The sequence below is a fragment of the Panthera tigris genome, chromosome C1 (genome assembly GCF_018350195.1).
Source record: "Panthera tigris isolate Pti1 chromosome C1, P.tigris_Pti1_mat1.1, whole genome shotgun sequence".
NCBI classification, from domain to species: Eukaryota; Metazoa; Chordata; class Mammalia; order Carnivora; family Felidae; genus Panthera; species Panthera tigris.
The window spans coordinates 158,445,597-158,471,403 of record NC_056667.1 but is presented as its reverse complement, the minus strand read 5'-3'; the positions used below and the strand labels follow the sequence as shown (position 1 = coordinate 158,471,403).

General features: G+C 34.8%; 1 protein-coding gene across 6 annotated transcripts in view; it reads left to right on the top strand.

Moving 5' to 3' along the window:
- TLK1 (tousled like kinase 1) overlaps positions 1–25,807 on the top strand; it is a 145,563-nt gene that overhangs the window by 39,053 nt on the left and 80,703 nt on the right. For 3 of the 6 annotated variants that reach the window (XM_042994670.1, XM_042994672.1, XM_042994673.1), the window contains 3 exons: positions 1,893–1,980; positions 2,693–2,811; positions 23,664–23,735. In XM_042994670.1, coding sequence (XP_042850604.1) covers positions 2,698–2,811; positions 23,664–23,735 — 186 coding nt within the window. In that variant the 5' untranslated portion in view covers positions 1,893–1,980; positions 2,693–2,697. The remainder of the gene's footprint in view (positions 1–1,892; positions 1,981–2,692; positions 2,812–23,663; positions 23,736–25,807) is intronic. The other 3 variants (XM_042994669.1, XM_042994671.1, XM_042994674.1) reach the window with 1 other exon arrangement.

The following is a 25,807-nucleotide window of genomic DNA, read 5'->3' as shown; positions in this document are numbered from 1 at the left end:
AGAGTAGAAATAGTATATAGCACATAAATGTTTTGCAAATATTTTCTTCCTGTCTCTTGCTTGCCTTTTAATTTTTATGTTAAAATTTGAAGTCCTTTTTATTTATTTTTAAAAAATTATTTGTAAGAATTGTGATAAGATGTACATAATGTAATATTTACCATTTTAACCATTTTTTAGGTGTACAGCTCAGTGCCATTAAGTACATTCACATTGTTGTACTATCATCACCAACATCCATCTCCAGAACTTTTCTGTCTTCCCTAGTTGAAACTCTGTATCCATTGATCACTTAACTCCTCATTCCACCATGGCCCTCTCCCTCTGGCAACCACCATCTACTTTCTGTGTCTGTGAATTTTACTATTTAGGAACTTCATATAAATGGAATTACATAGTATTTGTCCTTTTGTGTTTGGCTTATTTCACTTAGCATAATGTCTTCAAAGTTTATCTGTGTTGTGACCTCTGTCAAAGTTTTCTTCATTTTTAATGCTGAAGAATCCATTCTTTGCATATACTACATTTTGTTTATCCATTCATTCATCAGTGGACATGTAGGTTGCATCTACTTTTTGGCTGTTGTGAATAATGCTGCTGTGAACATTGATGTACAAAGATCTATTCCAGTTCTTGCTTTCACTTTTGTTGGGTGTATATATACTCAGAAGTGGATTTTCTGGATCATATGGTAATTCTATGTTTTAATTTTTTAAGGAACTGCTATATGGTTTTCCATAGTGGCCGTACCAGTTTATATTCCCACTAGCCATGCACAAGGGTTCAAATTTCTCCATATCCTTTGTAATGCTTGCTATTTTCTGTTTTATGGTAATAAGCATCCTAATGCATGTGAAGTGATACTTCATTGTGGTTTTGATTTGCCTTTCCCTAATGATTGATATTGAACCTCTTTTCATGTACTTACTGGCCAGTTGTATTTCTTTGAAGAAATGTTTATTCATATCCTCTGCCCATTTTTAAAATTGGGTTGTTTGTTTTTTGTTGTTGGGCTGTTTGTTTTTTGTTGAGTTGTAGGATTTATTTCTGGATATTAGTCCTTTATGAGGTATATGATTTGCAGATAATTTTCTCCCATTCTGTTGGTTGTTTTTTGGCTTTTTTGATAGTGTCCTTTGATACACAAAAGTTTTTAATTTTGATGAATTACAACTTACCTATTTTTTCTTTTGTTGCCTGTGCTTTTGGTTTCGTATCTGAGAAATCACTGACAAATCCAAGATCATGGTGCTTTCCCCTGTTTTCTTCTAAGAATCTATAGTTTTAGGTCTGTATATGCAAATGTGAGATCCCTTGGATATCAAGAAGGAATAGGATGAAAAGCAAAAATTGAAGGCTTTAGCTTTTTAAACATAGTTACTTTTTGAGTTGAAAGAAAGAAGAGTGGGCAGGAAAGATATATTTAGGTACAGAGATGCAAGTAAGCATGGTAGGATAGTCGTTATCCATCTAGTCTTATGTCCAGATAAAGATGAGAGGTAAGGAAAGGAATTTTAAAAGATAAGATCTATAGGAATAATTGTTAGCCTTTAAGATAGAGGAATGCCAGAGTATGTGGAAGGGGTCTAGAGTAGTTTGAAAATGTCCACATGTGATTTGGGATTCTGATAGTATTTTCCTTGTTCCTTTTGAGAACCACTCATTTATTGTTAGTTCTAAGGTTTTATCAGTAGAGAATTGACAGACATAAATAAAAGAATTTTACAAGTTTAATTGCACTTTGGTTAGAGTTTGTGATGCTTTAGTCTACATACTAACAATTGCATGAGGATGTTAATTTTTCCCCCTTAATTCTCCAGTGATTGTTTAGTAATAGATGTTACTTCAATGATCTTTTTTTAATATATGTATGTTTTTCATGTACTTGATAGAAACTGAAAACTATCCAATGTCCAAAAAATCTTTGCGATGTGACAGTCAAAAGAATTCTTCCCAGTTGAAAATGTAGTCAGATATAAAGTATATATAAACAAAATAATTACTAATGTTACTTAGTGTCAAAATTCTGTATAAGCTAAGAATAGGGAGATTTTACTAGGAGGGTGGTGTTTTCAGACTGTGGACCCATGGTCCATTAATGGCTCATGAAATCAATTTAATAGCTCACAACCAGTGTTTTCTCTTTTCTAATAGACAAATAGAAAATAATCGAGTGCACTGCATGTGGTAAGAAGTATTTGTAGAATTTTTTAAAAAGTATATTTATTTATTTATTTTGAGAGAGAGAGAGAGAGAGAGAGAGAGAATGAATATGAACGAATCCCAAGCAGGTGCCACGCTGTCAGTGCAGACCCTGACGTGGGGCTTGGTCTCACGAACTGTGAGAGCATGACCTGAGCTGAGATTGAGTCAGACACTTAACCAACTGAGCCATGTAGGCACCCCCGGAATTTTTCAATATATGTATGTATATGTCTGTGTACTGATGTGTGGAAAATATATTTCTAACCGTGGATTGCAGTCAAAATTGTTGGAAATCCACTGTAGATTGTTTTGTTAAATGAGTGTGGGACAGGACAAAAATTTTAAAGTCTCTCTCATCTGTTTGTAGAATTGATTCATTAAGTTTATATTGACATCTCAACTAACCATGTCTATGTATTTGTGTTTGTGTGTATATGAAGATATATATGTGTATGTTTTTTTTTGTTTTGTTTTGTTTTCCTAATAGTTGCAATGGATGAGCTTCATAGTCTGGATCCAAGAAGGCAAGAATTATTGGAAGCTAGATTTACAGGAGTTGCAAGTGGGAGCACTGGAAGCACTGGCAGTTGCAGTGTTGGAGCAAAAGTGAGTAAAATTGTAATCTTCATTTGACATTCTTTCCTTGTATTAAATGATCTAAAATATATTTTGTAAAGGATCCCTACATATGTGCTTAAAAGCAAATTATTACTTACTGTAATTTTTATAATGTATAGGGAAAAAGTATTTATAAATCTGATTTTTAATACAGCATAACATGCTTTGGGAGCATTATGTTATATATATATAATATATATGTGTATACATAATATATATGTATATATAATATATATGTGTTAATATATATACATTAATATATGTTGTTATAGCTTAACAGGTTTCAGGAGTAAAAATGAGTTTAGTAGATTGTAGTTCTTTTCTCCCATTATATAATTTTTATTTTTCCTGTCCTTTATCTCTTCCTTGCCCCTGTCACCCTTGTTCCTATCTGTATATGTTCTTATTTGTACAGCAGATAATACAAAGAAGTGTATCTGGGGACGCCTGGGTGGCTTAGTTAAGCATCCAACTTCAGCTCAGGTCACGACTGTGAGTTTGAGCCCTGCGTCCGGCTCTGTGCTGACAGCTCAGAGCCTGGAGCCTGCTTCAAATTCTGTGTCTCCCTCTCTCTCTCTGTCCCTTCCCCACTTGTGTGTTCTCTCTCTCTCTCTCTCTCTCTCTCTCTCTCTCTCAAAAATAAATAAACGTTAAAAAAAAAAAATTAAGTGTATCTGTTAGGTCTTCCAGTGATAGACATCAGGATGTCTTCAGCTCCCCATTACCTCACACGGTAGTAACTTTAATGTACTTGTTCTCTTATGGACCTTTCTGATCATTTATTGAGGTTATGTTCCCAGGAGCAGAACTGCTTTGTCATAGGGTATGTATAGAGTTAAGTTGAATAAATAGTATAAGATTGCTATTCAGAGCAGTTGTATACAACTAATCTGCTCTTTCAACAGAATGCATGAGCATTTATATAACCCTACATCTCAGAAACATTTGGCATTATCTGGATTCTTCATTTTTGATAGTGTTTAACAGGTATCTCAATAGTATCTCATTTTTTCACTCATACCACCAGTTATTTTGAACATTTCTTTTATATGCTTGTTGGCTTTTTGGGAGTCTCTTATAAATTGTTCCAATCAGGATTAGTGATTACTTTTTCAAACTGAACTGATTTTCCCATGTTCTTTGTATATTCTACATAGCAATTCCACGTTAGTTGTATACAGTGCAGATAACATTTCCCATTTTGTCATGTCTATCAACTTTGTTCATGGTATCCAGCATTGTACAGGATCATTGTAGACAATTATTTAATTTTGTTATAATCAAACTTACCAGTTTTTTTTGCCTTAGAGCCTATAACTGTAAAGTTTTAAATAGCTGTTGGTATACTACGAAAAACAGTCCTCATCATGAACCATCTGGTCAAATAGGTCCTTTTGCTATTTTTACATTTTAAGTTATTTTGCTACTAATTTATAGCAGGAATAAAAGTATGATGAAAAACAACTTTATTAGAAATTTCAATAAGAATTTAAACATACTAAAAAGCTCTTTGTGTCAAGTAAATCTTGGTGCACAAACAGCACAAGCATCATAAAGGATGAAGGCTATTGTCATGCATCCTTTGAGCATGAAGTGGTCCACGTTCCTGTAGAAGAATATTAAATGGTGAAATTCTTCAGTTAAATGACTGATGAAAATTCTGTTTCCTTTTTTTCCTTAGACATGCGTTATCTGATTCATTGATTCTTGAATTTGGGAAAATTCATCTTGGGTAATAACATTCAATGACTGAGATTTTATATGGTCATTGCCATCAGTTTTAGAATCTAGAGGTGTTATTGTTATCTCTTTGTTTTCTGATTTGTCTTATAATTAATTATAAAATGTCTTCTTCTGTCATTTTCTTCTCTTGACCATCTTGGGTGGAAGATGAAAATTTCTTGATTCTCCACTGGAGTCAGTGCAATCTAAAATCAGTCTGCAATGATGTCTCCAGTCTTTCATACGTTCTTGGAAGATGGTGCAGTACTTTGGGCAAGACAAGAAGATAACTGAAAGATGATAATTTATTTCACTATTGTGTCACTCTTTTAGGTCATTAACTCTGTATTGTTTTTCTATTTCTACCGTAAAAAATTACCAGAGTTGCTTAAAACAACAGACATTTATTTTCTTCAAAGTTCTGAAGGTCAGAAGTCTGACGTTGGTCTCATAGGGTTAGAATCAAGGTATGTGGAGGACTGGATTCCTTCTGTGGAGGCTCTAGGTGGGGATAATTTTCCCTCCCTTTTATAGCTTCTAGAGCCTGCCTAAATTTCTTGGCTGGTGGTCTCCTTCCTCCATCTTCAGAGCTAGCAGTCATACATCTCTCTTACTGTTCTTTGGAAGTCACATCTCCCTCTGATCAGTCTTAAAAGGTTCTTCACTTAAGTATTCGTGTGATTAGAATTGGGCTCATGCCCATCTGGATAGTCTGGCGTAATTTCCCCAATTCAAAGTTCTTACCCTTACATGTACAAAGTCCTTTTTGCCATATAAGGTAACATTCACAGGTTGTAGGGATTAGGGTGTGAGCATCATTGGAGGTTCATTATTCTGCCTATCGTATCATCATTCTTCTATTTTTTTAATGGTTTTTGGTTGTTTCAGAATAGTTGGGAATAATTGATGAACAATGATGAAGTAATTCGAGGATGATGTAATAACAAAATATAGGAAAAATTAGATCCATAAGATCACATAATATATTTTAAATTTGTGAAAAGGTCCATTGGATGTTTGGTGATTAATGACCAGATAGAATGCATTTTATTCTATTAAAAATAAATTTTATTTTTATGCTTTGGATGAGCTCTAAAAAAGAACAAAAGTCCCAAAGTACCAATTTTTACAAATAGCTAGAACTACTCAAAAACTCAAACACTGAAATTGGGTCCAGTGGACCATGAGGTATTTTAAGAGTTAAATACATCTTCCCCACCCCTGGGCTACAAAGATAATTCTACAGATTCTTCTGTTAATTTTATAGTTTTACTGTCATATTTGCACTTTAGGCCCTATCTTTTATATAGTATTGATAGGGACCCAGTTTTATTTTTCACCATCTAGTGAACCAGTTTTCTCCACAAGACTTCTTAAATCATCCGTATTTTTCCATTGATTGGTGATGCCACCGTTACCGTGTATGTTAAGTTGCCATGTCTTTAGGTGGATCTGTCTGAGGTTTCTCTTACATTCTAGTGGTCTGTGTTCCTGTCCCAGTATCACATTAAAAAAAAAAATACTGTTGTATTTTTGTATGTTTTTTTTTATATGGTAAAGCAAGTCTCTTCTTTAATCATCTTTTCTAAGGTTGAGTTAGTTATTTATGGATCTTTATTCCCTCATAAAAAATTTGAGTATCTCTTCACTTGCTTGTTAACATTTGGGAATTTTTATATAATGGTTTATTTGTATTTTTATCCTTAAAAGATTCAAGTAGAATTCTTATTTTGAATACATTGAATTTATAGATTAATTGAGGGAGGAAAGAGAAAGAGTAAAGAGAAAGAGGGAGAGAGAGAATCCTAAGAGGGCTCTGCACTGTCAGCGTGGAGCCCATTGGGGGCCTCGAACTTAGGAATTGTGAGATCATGACCTGAGCTGAAGTTGGATTGATTAACCAACTGAGCCACCCAGGTGACCTTGGAGGTTTTTGAGTTTTATAGTTTGGTCTTGTATGTAGCAGTCTTGTTGTTGATTTTTTTTTTTTTTTGGTTGTAATAGTTTGTTGATTCTCTAGGTTTCTCTAACAAATCATATTCTTTCAAAAATCATTTTATTTCTTACACCTCATCTATGTATTTTTTCTTTTTATTGGTCAGGGCCTTCAGAAATGGAAATCCTCTATATTGTTTTGAGTGGTGTTTATACCACATAAGCAGCTGTCAAATCTGAAAGGAAGGAAAAGCTTTATTTGTAATTTTCAAAATATTGTAAGCAACCCAAATGTCCTCATCTAAGAAATGGATTAAAAAGTGTGATATATATATTTGTACAATGGAATACTATTTAGCAGTTGATGACGACCTGCAACAACATGGATGAATCTCAAATGGATGCATTATGCTGAGTTTTAAAAGAAGCCAGATTCAAAAGGCTACATATTATAATGCTTATTCTACTTTTTTTTTTTTTTTTTAAGTAAGCTCTATCCCCAATGTGGGGCTCACACTCACAATCCCAAGATGAAGAGTCACATGCTCCAACTACTGAGCTAGCCAGGTGCCCCACCTTTATTTCCTTTTTAACACAAGGGTTATTAATGTGGGATGTTTTAAGCTATTCTTTTGTTACGGATTTCTAATTTATTGCATTACATTTTGAAAATACAGTTTGTATGACATTAATTCTTGAAGTGCACCCTGTTTTATAAACACTTCATATCTAATAACTCTTAATTTTATTTGTTCAGATCTTAGATATTTCCTTGTATTGTCAGCTTGACCTTTTCCCTGAGTGGTGTATTAAAATCATTAGCTGTATAAGGAATATAGTCAGTGGTATTGTAATAGCATTGTATGGTGACAGATCGCAGCTACGCTTGTGGTGACCATAGCATAACATATAGAGTTGTTCAATCCTATGTTGTACACCTGAAACTGATGTAACATTGTGTGTCAACTGCACTTCAATAAAAAAAAAAGATCATTAGCTGTGATTATTGATTTATGTATTTCAGCTTGCAGTTTATCAGCATTTGCTTAATATATTTTGAGGCTATATTTTTACATGCATACATCTTATTCTGTTCTTTCTATAATAATTATTTTTTCCTTAATTATTTGTTTTTTTCAAATCTTACTATTTTCGGCCTTCTTTTGGTTCATTTTTGTCTTAGATATATGGGTATATGTTTTTCTATTTTATTTTTACTCGTTTTAATTGTATTTCTTTTGGACTACATGTCTTTTTTTTTTTTTTTTTTTTTTTTTAATTTTTTTTTTCAACGTTTTTTATTTATTTTTGGGACAGAGAGAGACAGAGCATGAACGGGGGAGGGGCAGAGAGAGAGGGAGACACAGAATCGGAAACAGGCTCCAGGCTCCGAGCCATCAGCCCAGAGCCTGACGCGGGGCTCGAACTCACGGACCGCGAGATCGTGACCTGGCTGAAGTCGGACGCTTAACCGACTGCGCCACCCAGGCGCCCCCTTTTTTTTTTTTTTTAATGTTTGTTTAGTTTTGATAGCAGGGGAGGGGAAGAGAGAGAGGGAGACACAGAATCTGAAACAGGCTCCAGGCTCTGAGCTGTCAGCACAGAGTCCAATGCGGGGCTTGAACTCATGATCCGTGAGATCATGACTTGAGCTGAAGTCAGACACTTAACCATCCAGGCACCCCAACTGCATGTCTTTTTTGATAGAATATTAGTGTTTTTACCTGTTAAATGGTGGGTTTAGTCCATTATATTTATTGTAACTATTGTTATTTTCTGACTTGGCTCTGCTATCTATTGTCCAGTGTCTTCTAATTATACTTTACTTTTATTTCCTTCTATCCCTTGCTTTCCATTGGACAGATGGAGTTTTTCCTGATGTTTCGAGATTACATGTTCTATTTTTAGTATTATGATGATACTCTATACTCATGTGTATATTTATACTAATTATATTGTTTATATTAATTATATTTATACTCAAACTGGTATTTGTGTATTCCTGCAGGATTTCCCACCCAGCCCCTATTTTTTAAATAACTTTTCACTTTGAAAAAATATTATGCCTATAGAAAATTGAAAATACCGTACAAAGAATACTTGCATATTCTTTATCCAGATTTAAGAGATGTAATCATTTTTGTGAAATTTTGCTCGTGTGTACACAAGCCCCTACCATCTTTCTCTAATATCACTGTGGTCTCTTCAGTGAATGTGAACGGACTTTTCTCTGAGGGAGCTGTGCTTCATTTCGGTGGGGAATGGTACTTAGGAACCAAGCTAGGTATGCTTGTTATGTGGTAGTCTTTTGGAAGAATGTCAGCTAATGTAGAAGGAATGTGGAATCAGGAAGTCAACATTCAGTATTCCCTAGCATAATTATTATTTAAGGCAAGGATTATCAGTGGATGTTAAAATCATTTAGTGAAATGTTTCAGAGACTAGTGTATTTTCAGGGTCTCAAATTTCACCCTATAGATGCGTTATTTATTACAGAAGAGAAAATGGGTATTTAAAATGGAGAGATTTGTTAGTCACCACCATAATCAAGGTCAAATTTTTTATTGGTAGTGACACAGTCTGACATTAATTAGGTGCACTCTGAGGAGATGCAACAAGAGGAACCCCTATAGTTTTCATAGTGGAATTTTCTTTCTCCATAGTGGAAAATTTTATTTGAATTTAGTCATGATAAAATACTCCTGCAACATCCTGCTGGACAACTGGCCTGGACTCTTCAAAGTATTCAGTCCCGTGAAGAATGAAGAGATGTGGAGGAACTGTTCTGTCTAGATTGATTGAAGTGAAAGAGACATAGCCAGATGCAGTCTGTGAATCTGTGAATCCCAATTGGCTCCTGAATTGGGAGAAAAATAGTTATAAAGAATGTTTTTTGAGACAGCTCAGGAAATTTGAGTATGGGTTCTGTGTTAGATGATGAATTAATGTTGGCTTACTGTTCTTTGTGGATAGGCTTCCATTTTTAAAATATCCATTTAAATTTAAAAACAAATATAGATGAAGCTACAGAATGTAAAATACTGTTGATCAATGACTGTTACAATGATTTTATATAAATTGCTGGTGATAATGTGCCTGTGAAATGCAGTATTGTTGGGTAGGCAATTTTAATAGTGGTAAACCAGGAGTTGATAATGTGGAAGTAAAAGCACAAGGATCACAATTCTGATAGTGATGGTGCTCTGGGAGAGGAGGAATGGGAGAAAGGTAAGAAAGTTGTTTAAGAGTATAGAGTAATCATAAATTTGTCTATATTGAGGTATGTTTGCTTAAAAGTAGGAAAGTAATAAGTATAGGCAACAGAGATACTGTAAATAGAACTTTTAAATTACTGTGACAGGGTGTAGAAGGTGGAATAAAAAGAAATAATCCAATAAAAGTGAGGGAGAGAAAAAAGAAACAAAAAGTTCTATTTTAAGCTGTTACATAATGTGGAAAGCATAAAGCCAAGTATATATTATCACAACAAATGAGACTCCATCTATAGACTGTTGACAAGAAGCATTTCCCAAAAATGACAAAGATTAGAAATAACTGAAAAGAAGATATTTCAGATAATCATGGAGAACAATTAAATATAAATTTGAGATCAGTTTCTCCCCAACTCGGAGCCTTCCAGAGACTTCCCATCACACTTAAAATAAAATTAAATGTCTTCATCACACTGTAATAAGACCTTCTGATCTGACTTTAGACTAAATACCTTATTTAACTAACAGCCATTCCACTATGCCCACATTGTTATATTTGCCACTTGTCTCAAACATACTTCTCCCATCATCATTCAGATGTTTGCTCAAGTGTCACCTCTTCAAAGAGGCTTTCTCTGTCTGCCCTATGTAAGAAGATAGCTATATCACTCTCCCCCTTTCTCCACCTAATTTCTAATTTTCTATTTCCTTACATACTACTAGATATTTGTTTGTTTATTGTTTGTTTCCTTTCTTGTACAGTGTTAAACTCCATAAGCCTTGGAGTTAAGTCTTTTTTTTTTTTTTCATTGCTATATTTCTAGCATCAGCAATAGTACTAAGCCTATTCTTCAGGAACAAAAGCCTGAATGGTACAAAGATAGATACCCTTTAAGGACTAATAATCCATAAGGAAGATATGAAAATTATAAACTTTCACATGTCATACAGTTCTAAAAATACATGGTGAATCTATTAAAGTGTAATTATAGTGAAGGATTTTAATTCTTTTAAATTTTAAATTCTTTGAAATTTTGACTGTTCAGTTATATTTATATATGTACATATATATGTATAGATGCGTGTATGTATATATATATACGTGCGTGTGTGTGTATATACACATATATATAACAGTAGGCTATACAGGATTTGCAGTTTGCACAATATAATCTATATGCTTGGTTTGATAGATAATGAACACACATACAATAGTCTTCTTTATTTGAGGATTTTGTAATTGCAAATTCACCTACTTGCTAAAATTTATTTGTAACCTCAAAATCAAAACTCAGATTGCTTTTGCCAATCATTCAAGGACCTGTGCATGTGCAGTGTTGGAAAATTTGAGCTGCCTGAGGCTGAACAAAACAACACTCCGTGTTTCAGCTCTTATACTTTAAACAAGTGTTCTTTTCACAGTTTACTCAGTGCCATGTTTTTCACTTTTTTGTGCTTTTTATTGGTAATTTTGCTGTTTAAAATGGCCCCCAGGGGTAGTATTGCTGAGTTGCTATCTAGTGTTCTAAGCACAAGAAGGCTGTGATATGCCCTAGGGACAAAATACATGTGTTATTATGTAAGCTTTGTTCAAGCATGAGTTATAGTACTGTTAGCTGTGAATTCAGTGTGAATGAATCAACAATATATATTAAATAAGGCATCTTAAAACAGAAACACACTTTTATACAAAACAAGATTATGTATTAATTAACAAAAAATGTGATGAGAAGCTTGCAGGACCCTAACTGTGTATTTCCCCAAGTGGCGATGATTCAGCATTCACTTAATTCAGTGTTCACAGCTAATACAAAAATTGACTGTAGAGAGAGAGAACTTTTATTCCATCATGTTCTACTTCTTTTATCTTAGCCCAAGCCTGCTTCACCTGCTTATTTTACTTGTCCCAGATCCTTATGGCATGAGTTTGTGACTCTGTTGTAGGGTTACAAATAGAAGGTAAAGGTAAACGTTATGGACTGACGTAAAAGTTATTGTGTGGTTGTCATGTCAGGAAAAGGAGCTAAATATAAAGATTTATTTTCTTATATAGTGAGGAGTCACACATGGTTTAAAGAACTTAAAAATTGTGTATATTTAAGGGTAAGGTAACCATTTGAAAAATGTAAAATAAAAAATGCGAATATATCAGGAAGAAGGGGAAGCTGTGGTGCCAGTGAACTAAATTCTTCATCATTCATGGCAGAGTCAATAAAGGACTTACTGAAATAGAGGTACATACAGTAGAATACTCTGCCCCTGTTTGAAAGAAAGAAATTAGCAAAAGAAAAAGGGAATGAAGAATTTATTATATGTTGATTAGGAATTTCCCAGTCTCTATTAAGAGGAAAGAAAGAAGTGCAGGATAGTCTGCATAATGTTATTTTTTGTGTGAGAAGGAAGGAACCAAGTTTGTATGTTTGATTTGTTAGTGTAGACAGATAACCTCTAGAAAGGTAATAAGAAAGTAAAGTAGCCTGTTTGTATTGCTTATTCAAAAATTGCATTAAAAATAGTTTTTAAAAAAATGGTTGCCTCAATATTGGGACTAGCATGAGAGGGAGAAATTTATGTTTCGGTAATGAAATTTTTTTCCATGTGCCTGTGTTGTTTTTATATTTTAAAAAATACCTCATGAGTGTTTGCCCCACCAAATCTGCTTTGAAGGCTTTGAAAGTCTGAGTGTGTGCTTGCCATGTGTGTATAACTATGTATCTGAGTGTATAAGTGATTATATACTAGGTTTTACCAAGCTTTCTTCCTCCTTCTGTGTTCCTTTCTCCTCAATAATTTGAAACTTTTATAAAATCTTTTTGTGTTGAGATATAATTCACATACCATAAAATTGACCCATTTTAAAGTGTACATTTCAGGGGATTTCAGTATATCACAGTTATGTGGCTATCACCACTCTCTAATTCAAGAATATTTTTATCACCCAAAAAAGAAACCCCCTACACATTAGCAGTAGTTCCCCATTCTGCTCTCCTACCCTACACTTTAGCCCCTGGCAACCATTAGTCTTACCGGTCTCTATGGGTTTGCCTCTTCTGAACATTTCATACAAATGGATTCATACAAATACAGCATTTTGTGTCTACTTTCTGTCTCTATGGACTTGCCTATTCTGAACATTTCTATAAAGGGAAATATATAATATGTACCATTTTGTGTGTGTTTTTTTTTCACCCAGCATAATGTTTTCATAGTTCATGAATATTATAGCATATATTAGTACTTAATTCCTTTTTATGACTAAATATTCCATTTATTGATGTATTACGTTTTGTTTATCTGTTCATCAGTTGTTGGATATTTGACTTGTTTCTATTTTTTGATGTGAATAGTCTTTGAATTAATACTGGTACAACTGCTTTGAAAACTCTGGTACAGGTTTTCTTCAGTTTTCTTAGGTGTATATCAAGGAGTGGAATTAAGTCACTGTGATAGTAGCATGGGAAAAGAAAAATAGACTAATGGAACAGAATGGAGTCCAGCAACAGATCCATTTATATATAGTAACTAGATATATGATAAAGGTAGTTCCACAGTGCAGTGGGGAAAGGGATAGTCTTTTATAATAGATGATGGATCAGTTGAATATACATATGGGGAAAAATGATTCTTGACCCTCAACTCTTACCATCATACAAAAATCAGTAATAGGTGACTTGAAGATCTAAATATGAAAGGTAAAACAATAAATATTTAATAAGAATAATGACAGATTTCATATATGTACCACAAAAGGCACTAACCATAAAGTGAAAAGATTTAATAAATGTAACTATGTTCAAATGACACCAGTAAGATGAGTGAAGAGGCAAGTCATAGAAGATTTATACTGAGAATTATGTGAAGAATTCCTACAAACCAAGAAGAAAAGGACGTGTAATCCATGGTCAGAGTTGCCAAAGCCAAATTGTTCTACCCAACCTGTAATGAAAAGTAGTAGAACTACGTCCTGTCCTTCCAACCCTATATTCATTTTTCACAGAAGTGATCCTTATCTTACAGCTTTTTATCGCAGGTTTTGTTTTATTTGTATTTCTAAGTAAGGTTATATAATAAATATAGTTTCTTTGTTCTTGTTTCTTTGTCTTTTTCAGTTTTAGGTATTTAATACTTCCCTTTTGTGTGTGTGTGTGTGTGTGTGTGTGTGTGTTTATTCACCTATTTTGAGGGAGGGAGAGCAGGCATGAGTCGGGGGAGGGGCAGAGAGAATCCCACGCAGGCTCTGCCCTGACAGCACAGAACCCAGTGCAGAGCCCCGTCTCACAAACGGTGCGATCATGACCTGAGTGGAAATCAAGAGTTGGACGCTTTAACAGACTGAACCACCCAGGCACGCCTATTGACTTCGTATCATAGAAGATGAGACATTAACTCTTTTAAATGACCCAACCCTCTACCTCTATAAAAATATTCACATTTCCCTGACTCCATCCTAACTTAGATAGACAGTACTGCAATTTTGGGATTGATTGTTATTTCATTATTTACAGTATGACTGTGTAAATTTTATTCACAGCTGTGAAGGCTCCATGATTACATTTCTTCTTTTATACAATTTTCTGTTTTCACCGGAGTTAATAGTTGATTTATATCTTTAGTTTTTTAGTATTTAGTGGAAGCATCCAAATACTCTCCAGCAGAGGTGTGCAGATCTCTCATTATTTTCACATACAAGTTTTTGTTATTATTTTTTTATTTAGACATCCTCCCTGAACTTTTGTAGCTCTTTTGTTAAGATAGTTGCTCTCTCTTTCTGCTGGATGCCTGTCATCCTGGAATCTACCTTCTTGACCATCGTGGGAATTCCATTTGTGTCTGTCCTGTGAGCTCTGCTTTCTGTATGCCATCTCTTCATCTTTCTTGGTTTACTCCTTTGCTCTGGTGGAACAGATTCTCTAGTTATTTCCTGAGGAAAGGTAAATGAGTAGGCAGATTTTTGAAACCTTGCATATTCTCTTCTTCCCTTTGGTTGTTTGCACGTAGAATTCTAGGTTGGAAATCATTTTATTAGAATTTTGAAGGTATTGTTCCATTGCCTTCTAGCTTCCAGTGTTACTGCTGAGCATTCCAATGCCATTCTGATTCCTGATCCTTTGTAAGTAACCTGTTTATTTCCCCCTAAACGCTTTTAGGATCTTGTTTTTAATCCCTGGCATTTAACATATTTTATTACAATATGTTTTGGTGTGGCTCTTCCTTGAGCCAGGTGCTTGGTCAAAAGTATGTCCTTCAATGCAGAAATTCATGTTTTCCAGTTCTAGAAAAATTTCTTGAATTATTTCTTTGATAATTTCAGCTCCTTGATTTTCTTGTCCTTTTTTCTGGAACTCACATCATTTGAACCAGGACCTCTTGGATAGATTCTCTAGTTTTCTTTTTTCTTTGAATTTTTTTGGTCTTTTTCTGGGAGGATTGCTTCAGCTTTATCTTTGAATCCATCCATTTTTTTCTTTCATTTTTAGCTATAGTATTTTCTTTTGCCAGGAGGGTTTTTTTTTTTTTTTTCATTTTTAGTTTGCTATCCTAGGATATTTAATAGTGGTATTATTTTTGTGTGAAGTTTATTTCTTACCAGTTTCTTTATATTTTTTGTTTGTATCTCTTCACATATCTGGTGATACTGGGCTTTGTTCATGTACATGCTTTAGACACTGAAGCACATTTTATTTTTTAATGTTTATTTATTTTTGAGAGAGAGAGCATGAACAGGGGAGGGGCAGAGAGAGGTAGGAGACATAGAATCAGAAGCAGGCTCCAGGCTCTGAACTGTCAGCACAGAGTCCCACATGGGGCTGGAACTCATGAACTGCAAGATCATGACCTGAGCCAAAGTTGGATGCTTAACTGACTAAGCCACCCAGGCGCCCGGCCAGTGAAACACTTACTGGAAGCTTTGTATGAGTAGGGAGGGTTTATTGACCAATAGGTTTTGTAGCAGGATGACATGATTGGGTCATTTTTCTGAGAGATTTTTAATTCTTCTTATCTATAGGTCTTATATCTTGAGATGCTGTTTTTTTAGAGAGAAAGTCTATAGTCTTCTATCTGTGGAGTATAAGTTTGGTTGCTAACTTTATAGAATTGAGCATGGAAAGAGGGCTAAGGGTCTCTTCAGTTAGTGTGTAGACTTGCTTTTAATACCTTCTAGTTCCTCAGGTGTGCCGGATGTGCCTAAATCCATAGTTCTGGCTCATCATTTCCAGAGATTAAATCTGGCTTGCAGTATTTATGATGATGAGATAGTAGTCAGTCATACCCTTTTTTGTCCTTATGTATACAATATGTTAGCTTTCTCTGGCTGCTTTCAACATTTTTTTCTTTCTCTTTATATATATATTTTAGGATTTTATTTTTAAGTAATCTCTGCATCTTAATATGGGGCTCAAACTCACAACCCTGAAATCAAGAGTGGCACACTGCACCAACTGAGCCAGCCAGTGCCCCAAGATTTTTTTCTTTTTAAAAATTTTTAGTGGATTAATTTTTTATTGAGGTGTAATTGACATATCACATTATGTTAGTTTCATGCATACAACATACTTGTATATATATTATATATAATATATATATCATATTTGTATATATCACAAAATGATCATCACGGTAAATCTAGTGAAAATATCACCACACAGTTACAATTCTTTTTTGGTGATGAGAACTTTTTAGATTTAATCTCTTAGCATTTTTCAAATATGGAATACAGTATTATTAACTATAGTCCCCATACTGTTCATCCCAGCACTTATTTATTTTATAACTGGAAGTTTGTATCCTTTGACTTGTTTATCCATTTCACCCACCCCCATCCCCTGCCTCTGGGAACCACTAATCTATTCTCTGTGTCTGTGTGCTTGGGTTTTAGGGGGTTTTGTTTATTTTTTAAAATTCTACATATAAGTGAGATCATAAACTTTGGTCTGCCTTTGACTTATTTCACTTAGCATATGCCCTGAAGGGTCCATCCATGTTGTTGTGAATGGCAAGATTTCTTTTCTTTTTTTTAATGGCTGAGTATATTCCCTTGTATATATATACACCACATTTTCTTTATCCAGTCTTCCATTGATGGACACTTTGGTTGCTTCTATGTCTTGGCTATTGTAAATAATGCTGTAGTGAACATGGGGTGCAGATAATTCTTCCTTTTTTTTTTTTTTTAACTCAAGTTTTTATTCAAATTTCAGTCAGTTAGCATACAGTGTAATATTAGTTTTAGGTATACAATTTGGTGATTTAACACTTCCATACAACACCCAGTGCTCATCACAAGCACACTTTTTTTTTTTTTTTAATTTAAATCCAAGTTAGTTAATATGGTTTCAGTAATAATGACTTCAGGAATAGAATTTAGTGATTGATCACTTATGTGTCACATCCAGTGCTAATCCCAACAAGTGTCCTCCTTAATGCCCCTTGCCCATTCCTCCAGCCAACACCCTTCCAGCAACCCTCAGTTTATTCTGTGTAATTTAAGAGTCTCTTATGGTTTATCTCCCTATTTTACATTTTTTGCTTCCCTTCCCTTATGTTCATCTGTTTTGTATCTTAAATTCCGTATATGAGTGAAGTCATATATTTGTCTTTCTTTGACAAATAATACATTAGCATAATACACTTTAATTCCATTCTTGCAAATGGCAAGAATTGGTCACTGAGTAATATTCCATTGTATATATGTCACATTTTCTTTATCCATTCATCATTCGATGGACATTTGGGCTCTTTCCATACTTTGGCTGTTGTCAGAATTACTGCTATAAAAGTTGGGGTGCATGTCCCCCTTCAAAACAGCACACCTGTATCTTTTGGTAAATACCTAGTAGTGCAATTGCTGGGTTGTAAAATAACTCTATTTTTAATTTTTTGAGGAACCTCCATACTGGTTTTCCAGAGTGGCTGCATCGGTTTGCAGTCCCACCAGCAGTGCAAAAGGGTTCCTCTTTCTCTGCATCCTCGCCAACATCTGTTGTTGCCAGAGTTGTTAATGTTAGCCATCCTGACAGGTGTGAGGTGGTATCTCATTGTAGGTTTGTTTGGTGTTTCCCTGATGATAAGTGATGTTGAGCATCTTTTCATGTGTCTGTTAGCCATCTGGATGTCTTCTTTGGAAAAGTGTCTATTCATGTCTTTTGCCCATTTCTTCACTGGATTATTTGTTTTCTTTGGGTGTTGAATTTGAGAAGTTCTTTATAGATTTGGATACTAACCCTTTATCTTACATGTCATTTACAAATACCTTCTCTCAGTCTGTTGGTTGCTTTTCAGTTTTGCTGATCAGATAACTTTTTGCATTAGTGTTTGATTTTCATTGGATGAGTACTCAGAAGTGGAATTGCTGGATTGTATGGTAATTATAGATATATATATATATGTATATATATATACGTATATATATATATACGTATATATATATATATACGTATATATACATATATATATACGTATATATATATTTATTTAAGTTTATTTATTTGAGAGAGTGAGTGGGCAGATGCGAGAACAGGGGAGGGGCAGAGAGAGAAAAGGAGAGAGAGAATCCCAAGCATGCCCTGTGTTGTCAGTGTAGAGCCCAACATAGGGCTCAGTCCCATGAACTGTAAGATCATGATCTGAGCCAAAATCAAGAGCTGGGAGCTTAACTGACTGAGCCACCCAGGTGCCCCTGGTAATTGTATTTTTTAATATTTTTGAGGAACCTCCATACTTGTCTTTTTTTTTTCCTTAAGTTTATTTAAGTAATCTCTGTACCCAGCGTAGTGTTCGAACTCTTAACCCTGAGATCTTGAGCTGCATGCTCCACTGACTGAGTCATCCAGTTACCTTACTCCATACTATTTTCCATAGTGGCTGTACTAGTTTATGTTCCTCTCCTCTTTCATTCTTGATTTTATTTATTTGGGTCCTTTCCTTTTTCTTTTTGATCAAACTGGCCAGTGGTTTATCAATTTTGTTAATTCTTTCAAAGAACCAGCTTCTGGTTTCATTGATCTGTTCTACTGGTTTTTTTTGGTTTCGATAGCATTAATTTCTGCTCTGATCTTTATTATTTCCTGTCTTCTGCTGGTTTTGAGTTTTATTTGCTGTTCTTTTTACAGCTCTTTAAGGCATAAGGTTAGGTTGTGTACCTGAGATCTTTCTTCCTTCTTTAGGAAGGCCTGGATTGCTATATATTTCCCTCTTATGACCGCCTTTACTGCGTCCCAGAGGTTTTGGGTTGTGGTCTTATCATTTTCATTGGCATCCATGAACTTTTTAATTTCCTCTTTAACTTCTTGATTAGCCCATTCATTCTTTTTTTTTTTTTTTAATGTTTTTTTAAATTTATTTTTGAGACAGAAACACAGCATGAGCAGGGGAGGGGCAGGGAGAGGGGGAGACACAGAATCTGAAGCAGGCTCCAGGCTCTGAGCTGTCAGCACAGAGCCCGACGCGGGGCTCGAATTCACGGAGTGTGAGATCATGACCTGAGCTGAAGTCGGGCGCTCAACCACTGAGCCACCCAGGCGCCCCGCCCATTCATTCTTTAGTAGGATGTTCTTTAGTCTCCAAGTATTTGTTACCTTTCCAAATTTTTTCTTGTGGTTGATTTTGAATTTCATAGTGTTGTGGTCTGAAAATATGCACGGTATGATCTCGATCTTTCTGTACTTGTTGAGATATGATTTGTGTCCCAGTATGTGGTCTGTTGTGGAGAACATTCCATGTGCACTGGAGAAGAATGTATATTCTGCTGCTTTAGGATGAAATGTTCTGAATTGTACTAGTTTACGTTCCTACCAACAGTGGCCAAGGGTTCCCTTTTCTCCACATCTTTGCCAACATGTTATTTCTTGTCTTTTTGGTAATAGCCATCCTAATAGGTGTGAGGTGATATCTTACTGTGGTAAGATTTTTTTCTTTAGTTTTGGTTTTCAGTAGTTTGACTATAATGTACATAGTTATGGTTTTCTTTGTATTTCTGTTTGGAGAAATCAGTGAGCTGCTTCAATCTGTACATTTATGTCTTTAACCAAATTTTGGAATTTTCTGGCTGTTCTTCACATATTTTTTCTGCCCCTTTTCCTCTCCTATGACTCCAAGTAAATTTTTGTTAGACTGCTGCAGTGTCCAAGAGCCAACTCTTTTTAAATATTTTTTTCTTTCTATAGTTTGAGTAATTTTTTTTATCTTTTCAGTACTTTCTCCATTTTGCTATTAAACCCATTCACTGAATTTTTTATTTTAGAGAGTGAATTTTTCAGGCCGGTAAGACTGCATATTTTGATCCAAGTTCCAGCTGTTCTGTGCTGTTCAGACTAGGACCTTTCTTCAAGTGAAAGCTGTAGAAATAGGAAACCCACCCAGTTCTATTCCTTTCTTCCAGATATTATATCCTATCCAGATTCTGCCTACTTTTGGTTGCTCAGATACCTTCAGGTAGTTGTGTTTTATTTTTTTTCCAGAATATATAGTTATCTGAGGGAATGTTGGTATGATGAGATACTCTGTTACTTGTTACAGAATCTCCATTATATTTTTTTGTTGTTTGTTGTAAAAGTTAAAAACACCTTATGAATTTATATTTATACTTCCAATTCAAATGGGAACTTACAAGGTTTTTACTTAACATCTCTATTTTCTTTCTTCTGTACTAAAACTTGTGGTTCTCAAGGACATAAAGCAGATGATAGAATTAGAAGGTCACATAGTTATTCACTCCTTTCCATATCTTACACATAGCAGTCTTAAAATAATAGTTGTATTATCATCGTGACCAAAGTGATTACCAAAAACCATTACCATTTTTGCTTGTGCTTTCCATACTCTTCCGTCTCCTATTTTAAAACAGTATTTTATTATTAACAACTTGACATGCTTTAGCCATTATATTTTATGCTCTCTTCCTTATACTTCTCATTTAATCTTTATCAACAAGTAAATAATGTTGCTTGCCATTAGTTTTTAGGTTGAAATTCTGTTCATTTTGGTTATCTAATACTTGTTCTCTAGATTCTTTTGGAAGGTTCATGGGAGCAGTATTGATTTCTGACATTTTGATAACAGTTTATCAGTGCCTTCTATGTGTTAAAAATCAATTAAAAATTTAAGTTTATTTATTTTGAGAGAGAGAGAGAGAGCATGAGCAGGGGAGGGGCAGAGAGAGAGAGAGAGAGAGAGAGAGAGGGGGGGGGGGGAAAATCCCAAGCAGGCTCCACCCTGCCAGCACAGAGCCCAATGACGGGCTCAAACTCATGAACTGTGAGATCATGACCTGAGCCGAAATCAAGAATCAGATGTTTAATTGACTGAGCCACCCACGCGTCCCCAAAATCCATTTTACTGAATATAAAACTCTTCATTTATATTTTCTTGAATATCTTAAGTATGTTACTCCATTTTCTTTTAGCATATAGTGTTTCCTTAGAAAAATTTGATACTGGCTTTCTGGGTTGGTATTCTTAGGTGTACAGTGTGCTTTTCTGTTGGTAGTTTCCTTTTTTTTTTTTTTTTTTTTTAATTTTCAAGGAGATTTTCTTGAATTATACTTTTTACTATTTGTTTTCTTCTGGTATTATTCTTTAAAGACTTATTTTACCTGAGTGTTGAATTTTTATTGCTTCATTAGTTGTTGCCTTCTCAATCCTTTTTATCCCTTCATTTGAATTTCAGAAATGTTTCTCCTTTTTACCTTCTAGTTCTCTTGCAGCATTACATGTATGTATTTCCTCTTACTTTCATTCAGGCTTAATCTTCATTTCTGAAACTTTTTTTTCTTATTTCTGATATTTTCCTGAGTTCTGTTAACCTTAAATCTCAGTTTTTTGAAACCAGCTTTATGTTCTTTCTTGTCTTGAGTCATTTTTGTAATGTTTTTTAGCTCATTTTGAAATAGTAGGTTATAGTTTTCATACTCTTTTGTGGATATGTATTCCTGGTATGGTTTTATTATCAGGATGTTATCCCATGTTTCCTTTTTCTTTTTCTTCTTTTTCTTATGATAACTTCATGGGATTGACCTACATCATTTTCTGTTGTTTACATTTTTGTGGTTTAGAATGGCTTTTCTTACAGAGCTCTCTCTGCTATTGTTTTTGGGCACTCTTCAAAAGTGTGGCATCTGCTTTCTGAAATTTCTAGGCTTTGCTCCCTTCCTCACTTTTATCTGAATATTCTCTTTCCTTTATCTTCATTGTACCTCTTGTGCTCAATTTTGATTCTGCACCCAGTAGTTTATCCTCCTTGTGATACCCTTATGAGGGATGTGTTAAGAGTTCGTAGCTAGAGGCTAGATTGCTCCAACTTCTTCACACTTCACCATGGTCCTCCCATACTTAATCTCTGTTGGAAAGGACAGAAACCCTTCCAATGACAGCCATTGTACTTAAATTGCTGTTTTCAGAGTCTCTTTTCTCAGATCTGTCATTGTTTCCTTTTGCTTCCTCTCCTGTGATGCATTTCCTGTGGTTATTGGTGATTTGTCCCTACCTTCTCTTTTGGGGGAATTCATGGAGATTCCTTGTCAGCCAGTTTTGTTGTAAATGTTGTCTGTGGGTTTGGGTTTATATTTTTATCTGAGGATTTGGGGATATTCAAAAACATGGTACAGCCTCCATTGTTTCTGAATCTAATTTATCACTTCTTAATGGCTGTTTATGGTGTTTAATAATCTTGCTCTAATTATACCTTCTTCCAAATAGTGACTCAAGAGTCATCAGTTTAGAAGTTAGCCTAAGAGTAATTGTAGGCCAACTTCCAACCTTTTAACAGTAGGATTAGCTCCTACTCTTAACAAATTGGAGAAAAACAGGGATATCAACTGGCCTGCCTGTACACGTAGGTTATTCATGCATCATCTTTGATAAATATGCCATAGTCTGTCATCCTCTGATATGAACACTCCTGGAAGACACTGATCTAAAGCTGATGGTCCAAAAAAGTCTACAAAATAATGAGCATCATAGAAACATATTGGAAACACAGCAAATGTCATCCCGTCACTGTTTAAAAATCTTATAATGGAGGGGCGCCAGTGTGGCTCAGTCGGTTGAGCATCTGACTTCAGCTCAGGTCATGATCTTGCAGTTTGTGAATTCGAGCCCCGAGTTGGGCTCTGTGCTGACAACTCCAAGCCTGGAGCCTGTTTTGGATTCTGTGTCTCCCTCTGTGCCCCTTCCCTGCTCGCTCTCTCTCTCTCTCAAAAATAAACATTTAAAAATTTTTAAAAATACATTATAAAGGAGGGGTGCCTGCGTGGCTCAGTTGGTTAAACGTCCGACTTCGGCTCAGGTCACGATCAGGTCATGGTTTGTGGGATCAAGCCTTACTGGTCTGTGTGCTGACAGCATGGAGTCTGCTTAGGATTCTCTCTCCCTCTCTCCCTGCCCCTCCCCTACTCTCTCAAAATAAATAAATAAACTTAAAAAAGTATTACTAAAGGAAATGTAAAAACTCTTGGTTGAAGCAATTAAAATGGTAAAGATGGGAAGAAATTCTCTTAAAAGACTAAACCAAAACAAACAAAACCCCAGGGATTGCCTGGTTTGTTTTATATAAAAAAAGGCAAAGGGGTGTGGATGGTATATAATGGAATTTGATGAGATTGTGAAGGGAATTAAGGAGCACAAATAATACTTTTTTTTTTTTTTTTTTAAGGAAGCATAATTTTTTATATGTTGGGTACTAATTTTAGGGATCTTGTTATCCTAGTAATAGCCCAGTTCCTTTGTTCTTGAATTTGGTATTCTAAAAACTCAGCTAAAACAAGTCAGTTCCTGAAATACAGATCTTTATTGACTTGATAAAACTTTCCAAGATATTTATAGTGTTAAGAAGTTGATATTTCTCATTTTTACTTCATTTAACTTCCTTGCTTAAAGGAATCATACTTTATTTTCACTTATGAAGATAGCTTACCTTTTGTAGTATGTTTCATTTAAAATTTTTCCTAATTTTTACCTTTTTAAAAATCTTTAACAGGCCTCAACAAATAATGAAAGTTCTAATCACAGTTTTGGAAGCTTGGGATCTTTAAGTGACAAAGAATCTGAGGTAAGTAACTTCATTTTAAATATGGTGCTATTAAAGTAAAAGCTGGAATCACCTTTTTTCTTTTAATAGTTCCCCACCCCCCCACCCTCCCCATCCTTGTGCTAATAATCATTAATGCTAAAGTTTCTGATGGGAGCATTTTTGTTCTGCCTTATGAGGCACAGTATTCAGACTGAAGACTATTTGGCATTAGTAAGAAAATATAGTTTCTTTGGTTATGTAGCTGAACTTATACATTAGCGTTATAAGTGTTCTTAATGGAAGACAGTTACTGGCCATTTATAATTCTAGTAGATGAAAGTGGTTTTTGAACTATGTACTACAGTTTTCCACTGTTTTTTGTTATACTCCCCTCTTAGTTTGGTTCTGAGTAAGGGTTTGTGTACTGAGATGTAGATACACATATTTTTTCTCTTTTGGAAATTTCTTGCGGAATTTCATGCTGCTGTTTTTCACTTTTCATATTTAAAACTACCTGGAAAATCCTCTCCCCTCCCATCCACTTACTGACCCCACTAAGAAAATACGTGGGATTTTATAAGTAGGCATTTGGATCCATGGTATAGTTAACAATGGGCATGATGTACTTAATAGCATCTTTTTTGATATATGTAGATAGGAAGTTCTTTGGGTTTTTAGCATTCACTTGCTGATGCAACAACATCACTTTTTGTGGATACAACTTCTGCTCAGATCATAGCATTGTGTTACTTTTCAACGCATGCGTGTGTGTGTGTGTGTGTGTATGTGTGTTTGTGTTTTCCTTTCAATGTTAACTTATTTCTCTTTGATCCATTTTAGTCTTTTTCCTACTTGGGCTAGTGTAGATCTATCTCTTTGATAATATCAGTAGGTCATTAGCATTTAGTAACTCTTAGCCATTTGGTTTTGGTGTTCATTGAAAGAGAATGTCAAAGGTGGCATCTTTTTAAGTCCTGTGTTACTGAAAACATCTAGGACTCTCTAGGTAGACAGTTTTGTGCAGTTCTGTGCAGGCACCCTGACACTCCAGAGGAGTGTGGCATAGGGTTTTCACTCATCAGGCTTTCCCTTCCACAGAGACAACTGGCAGGCAGCTGAAAGGACTGTGCAAGTGACGGGACTTTATCTGCAGTAGGTTCCCTTGAGGTAAGCGTTAGTAGCCCCTGTAGCACCAGATTATTGCAGTTTAGTTTGTTCTCAAATTAGCACATTTACATTAAGTCCTTACAAAGTGTAGGTTTAGATTTAGTCAGAGTACAGCTTTTCAGAAGCTACATCAAGAATGTTTTCACTTTATATCTCCTGGACTTTGGAACATTTCTTGATATTTCCAGATTTTGGTCCATTTAGTAATTTCACATGTCTTTTCTTTCATAGGCTGTTACATTATGAAGGGTAATAAAATAGTTTTAAATATTTCCCTTTTCTCTTCACCAAATCTGATACTTTTGAGAGTTTTTTTAATAGCAAAACTTAGTAATTAGATCACCTAAAGTAGTTATATGTTTCCATGTCCTTTATAGGTACCCATGCCCCCAATATAAGCCATAGAGTATTTCAATTCTTTCAAAAGAATGAGTCTATAAGAAAGTACCACTTCCCTTTAAAGAACTCTAAGAGTCGCTTTTGGCTGTATTTGTAGTTAAAATTTTTTCTTTTAAGACCATAGTGTAATTTACAGTGAAGTACAATTTGGCTAACCATTGCATATACTTAGCTTAATTTGTATAGAAAATTTGACATTTGGGGAAGGAATAGAAAACCTTAAAATTTTGGAGCTTTTGTTGTTCTGTGTTCTGTATCTGGAATTTTTAAAAATTAATCATTAAGTGGCACAGTATTGGAAAGGTCTACAGCTTACACTTTTTCCTTAAGATTTGAAGAAGGAATTTTTTTTGTCTTATCATTTAGGAAGCTACTTATCTGGAAAATGGTTTCCAAGTTTTATTTCTATATTAAGATACTTTAATTAATGAATTTCCTTGGGATGAAATTTTACACGCTTCAAAATACAGGTATTTGTAGGTCTTTAAATGAAGTTGTTGGGAGTAAACAGTTGTAGGGTGGAGTACTGCTTTTTTTTCCCTGAT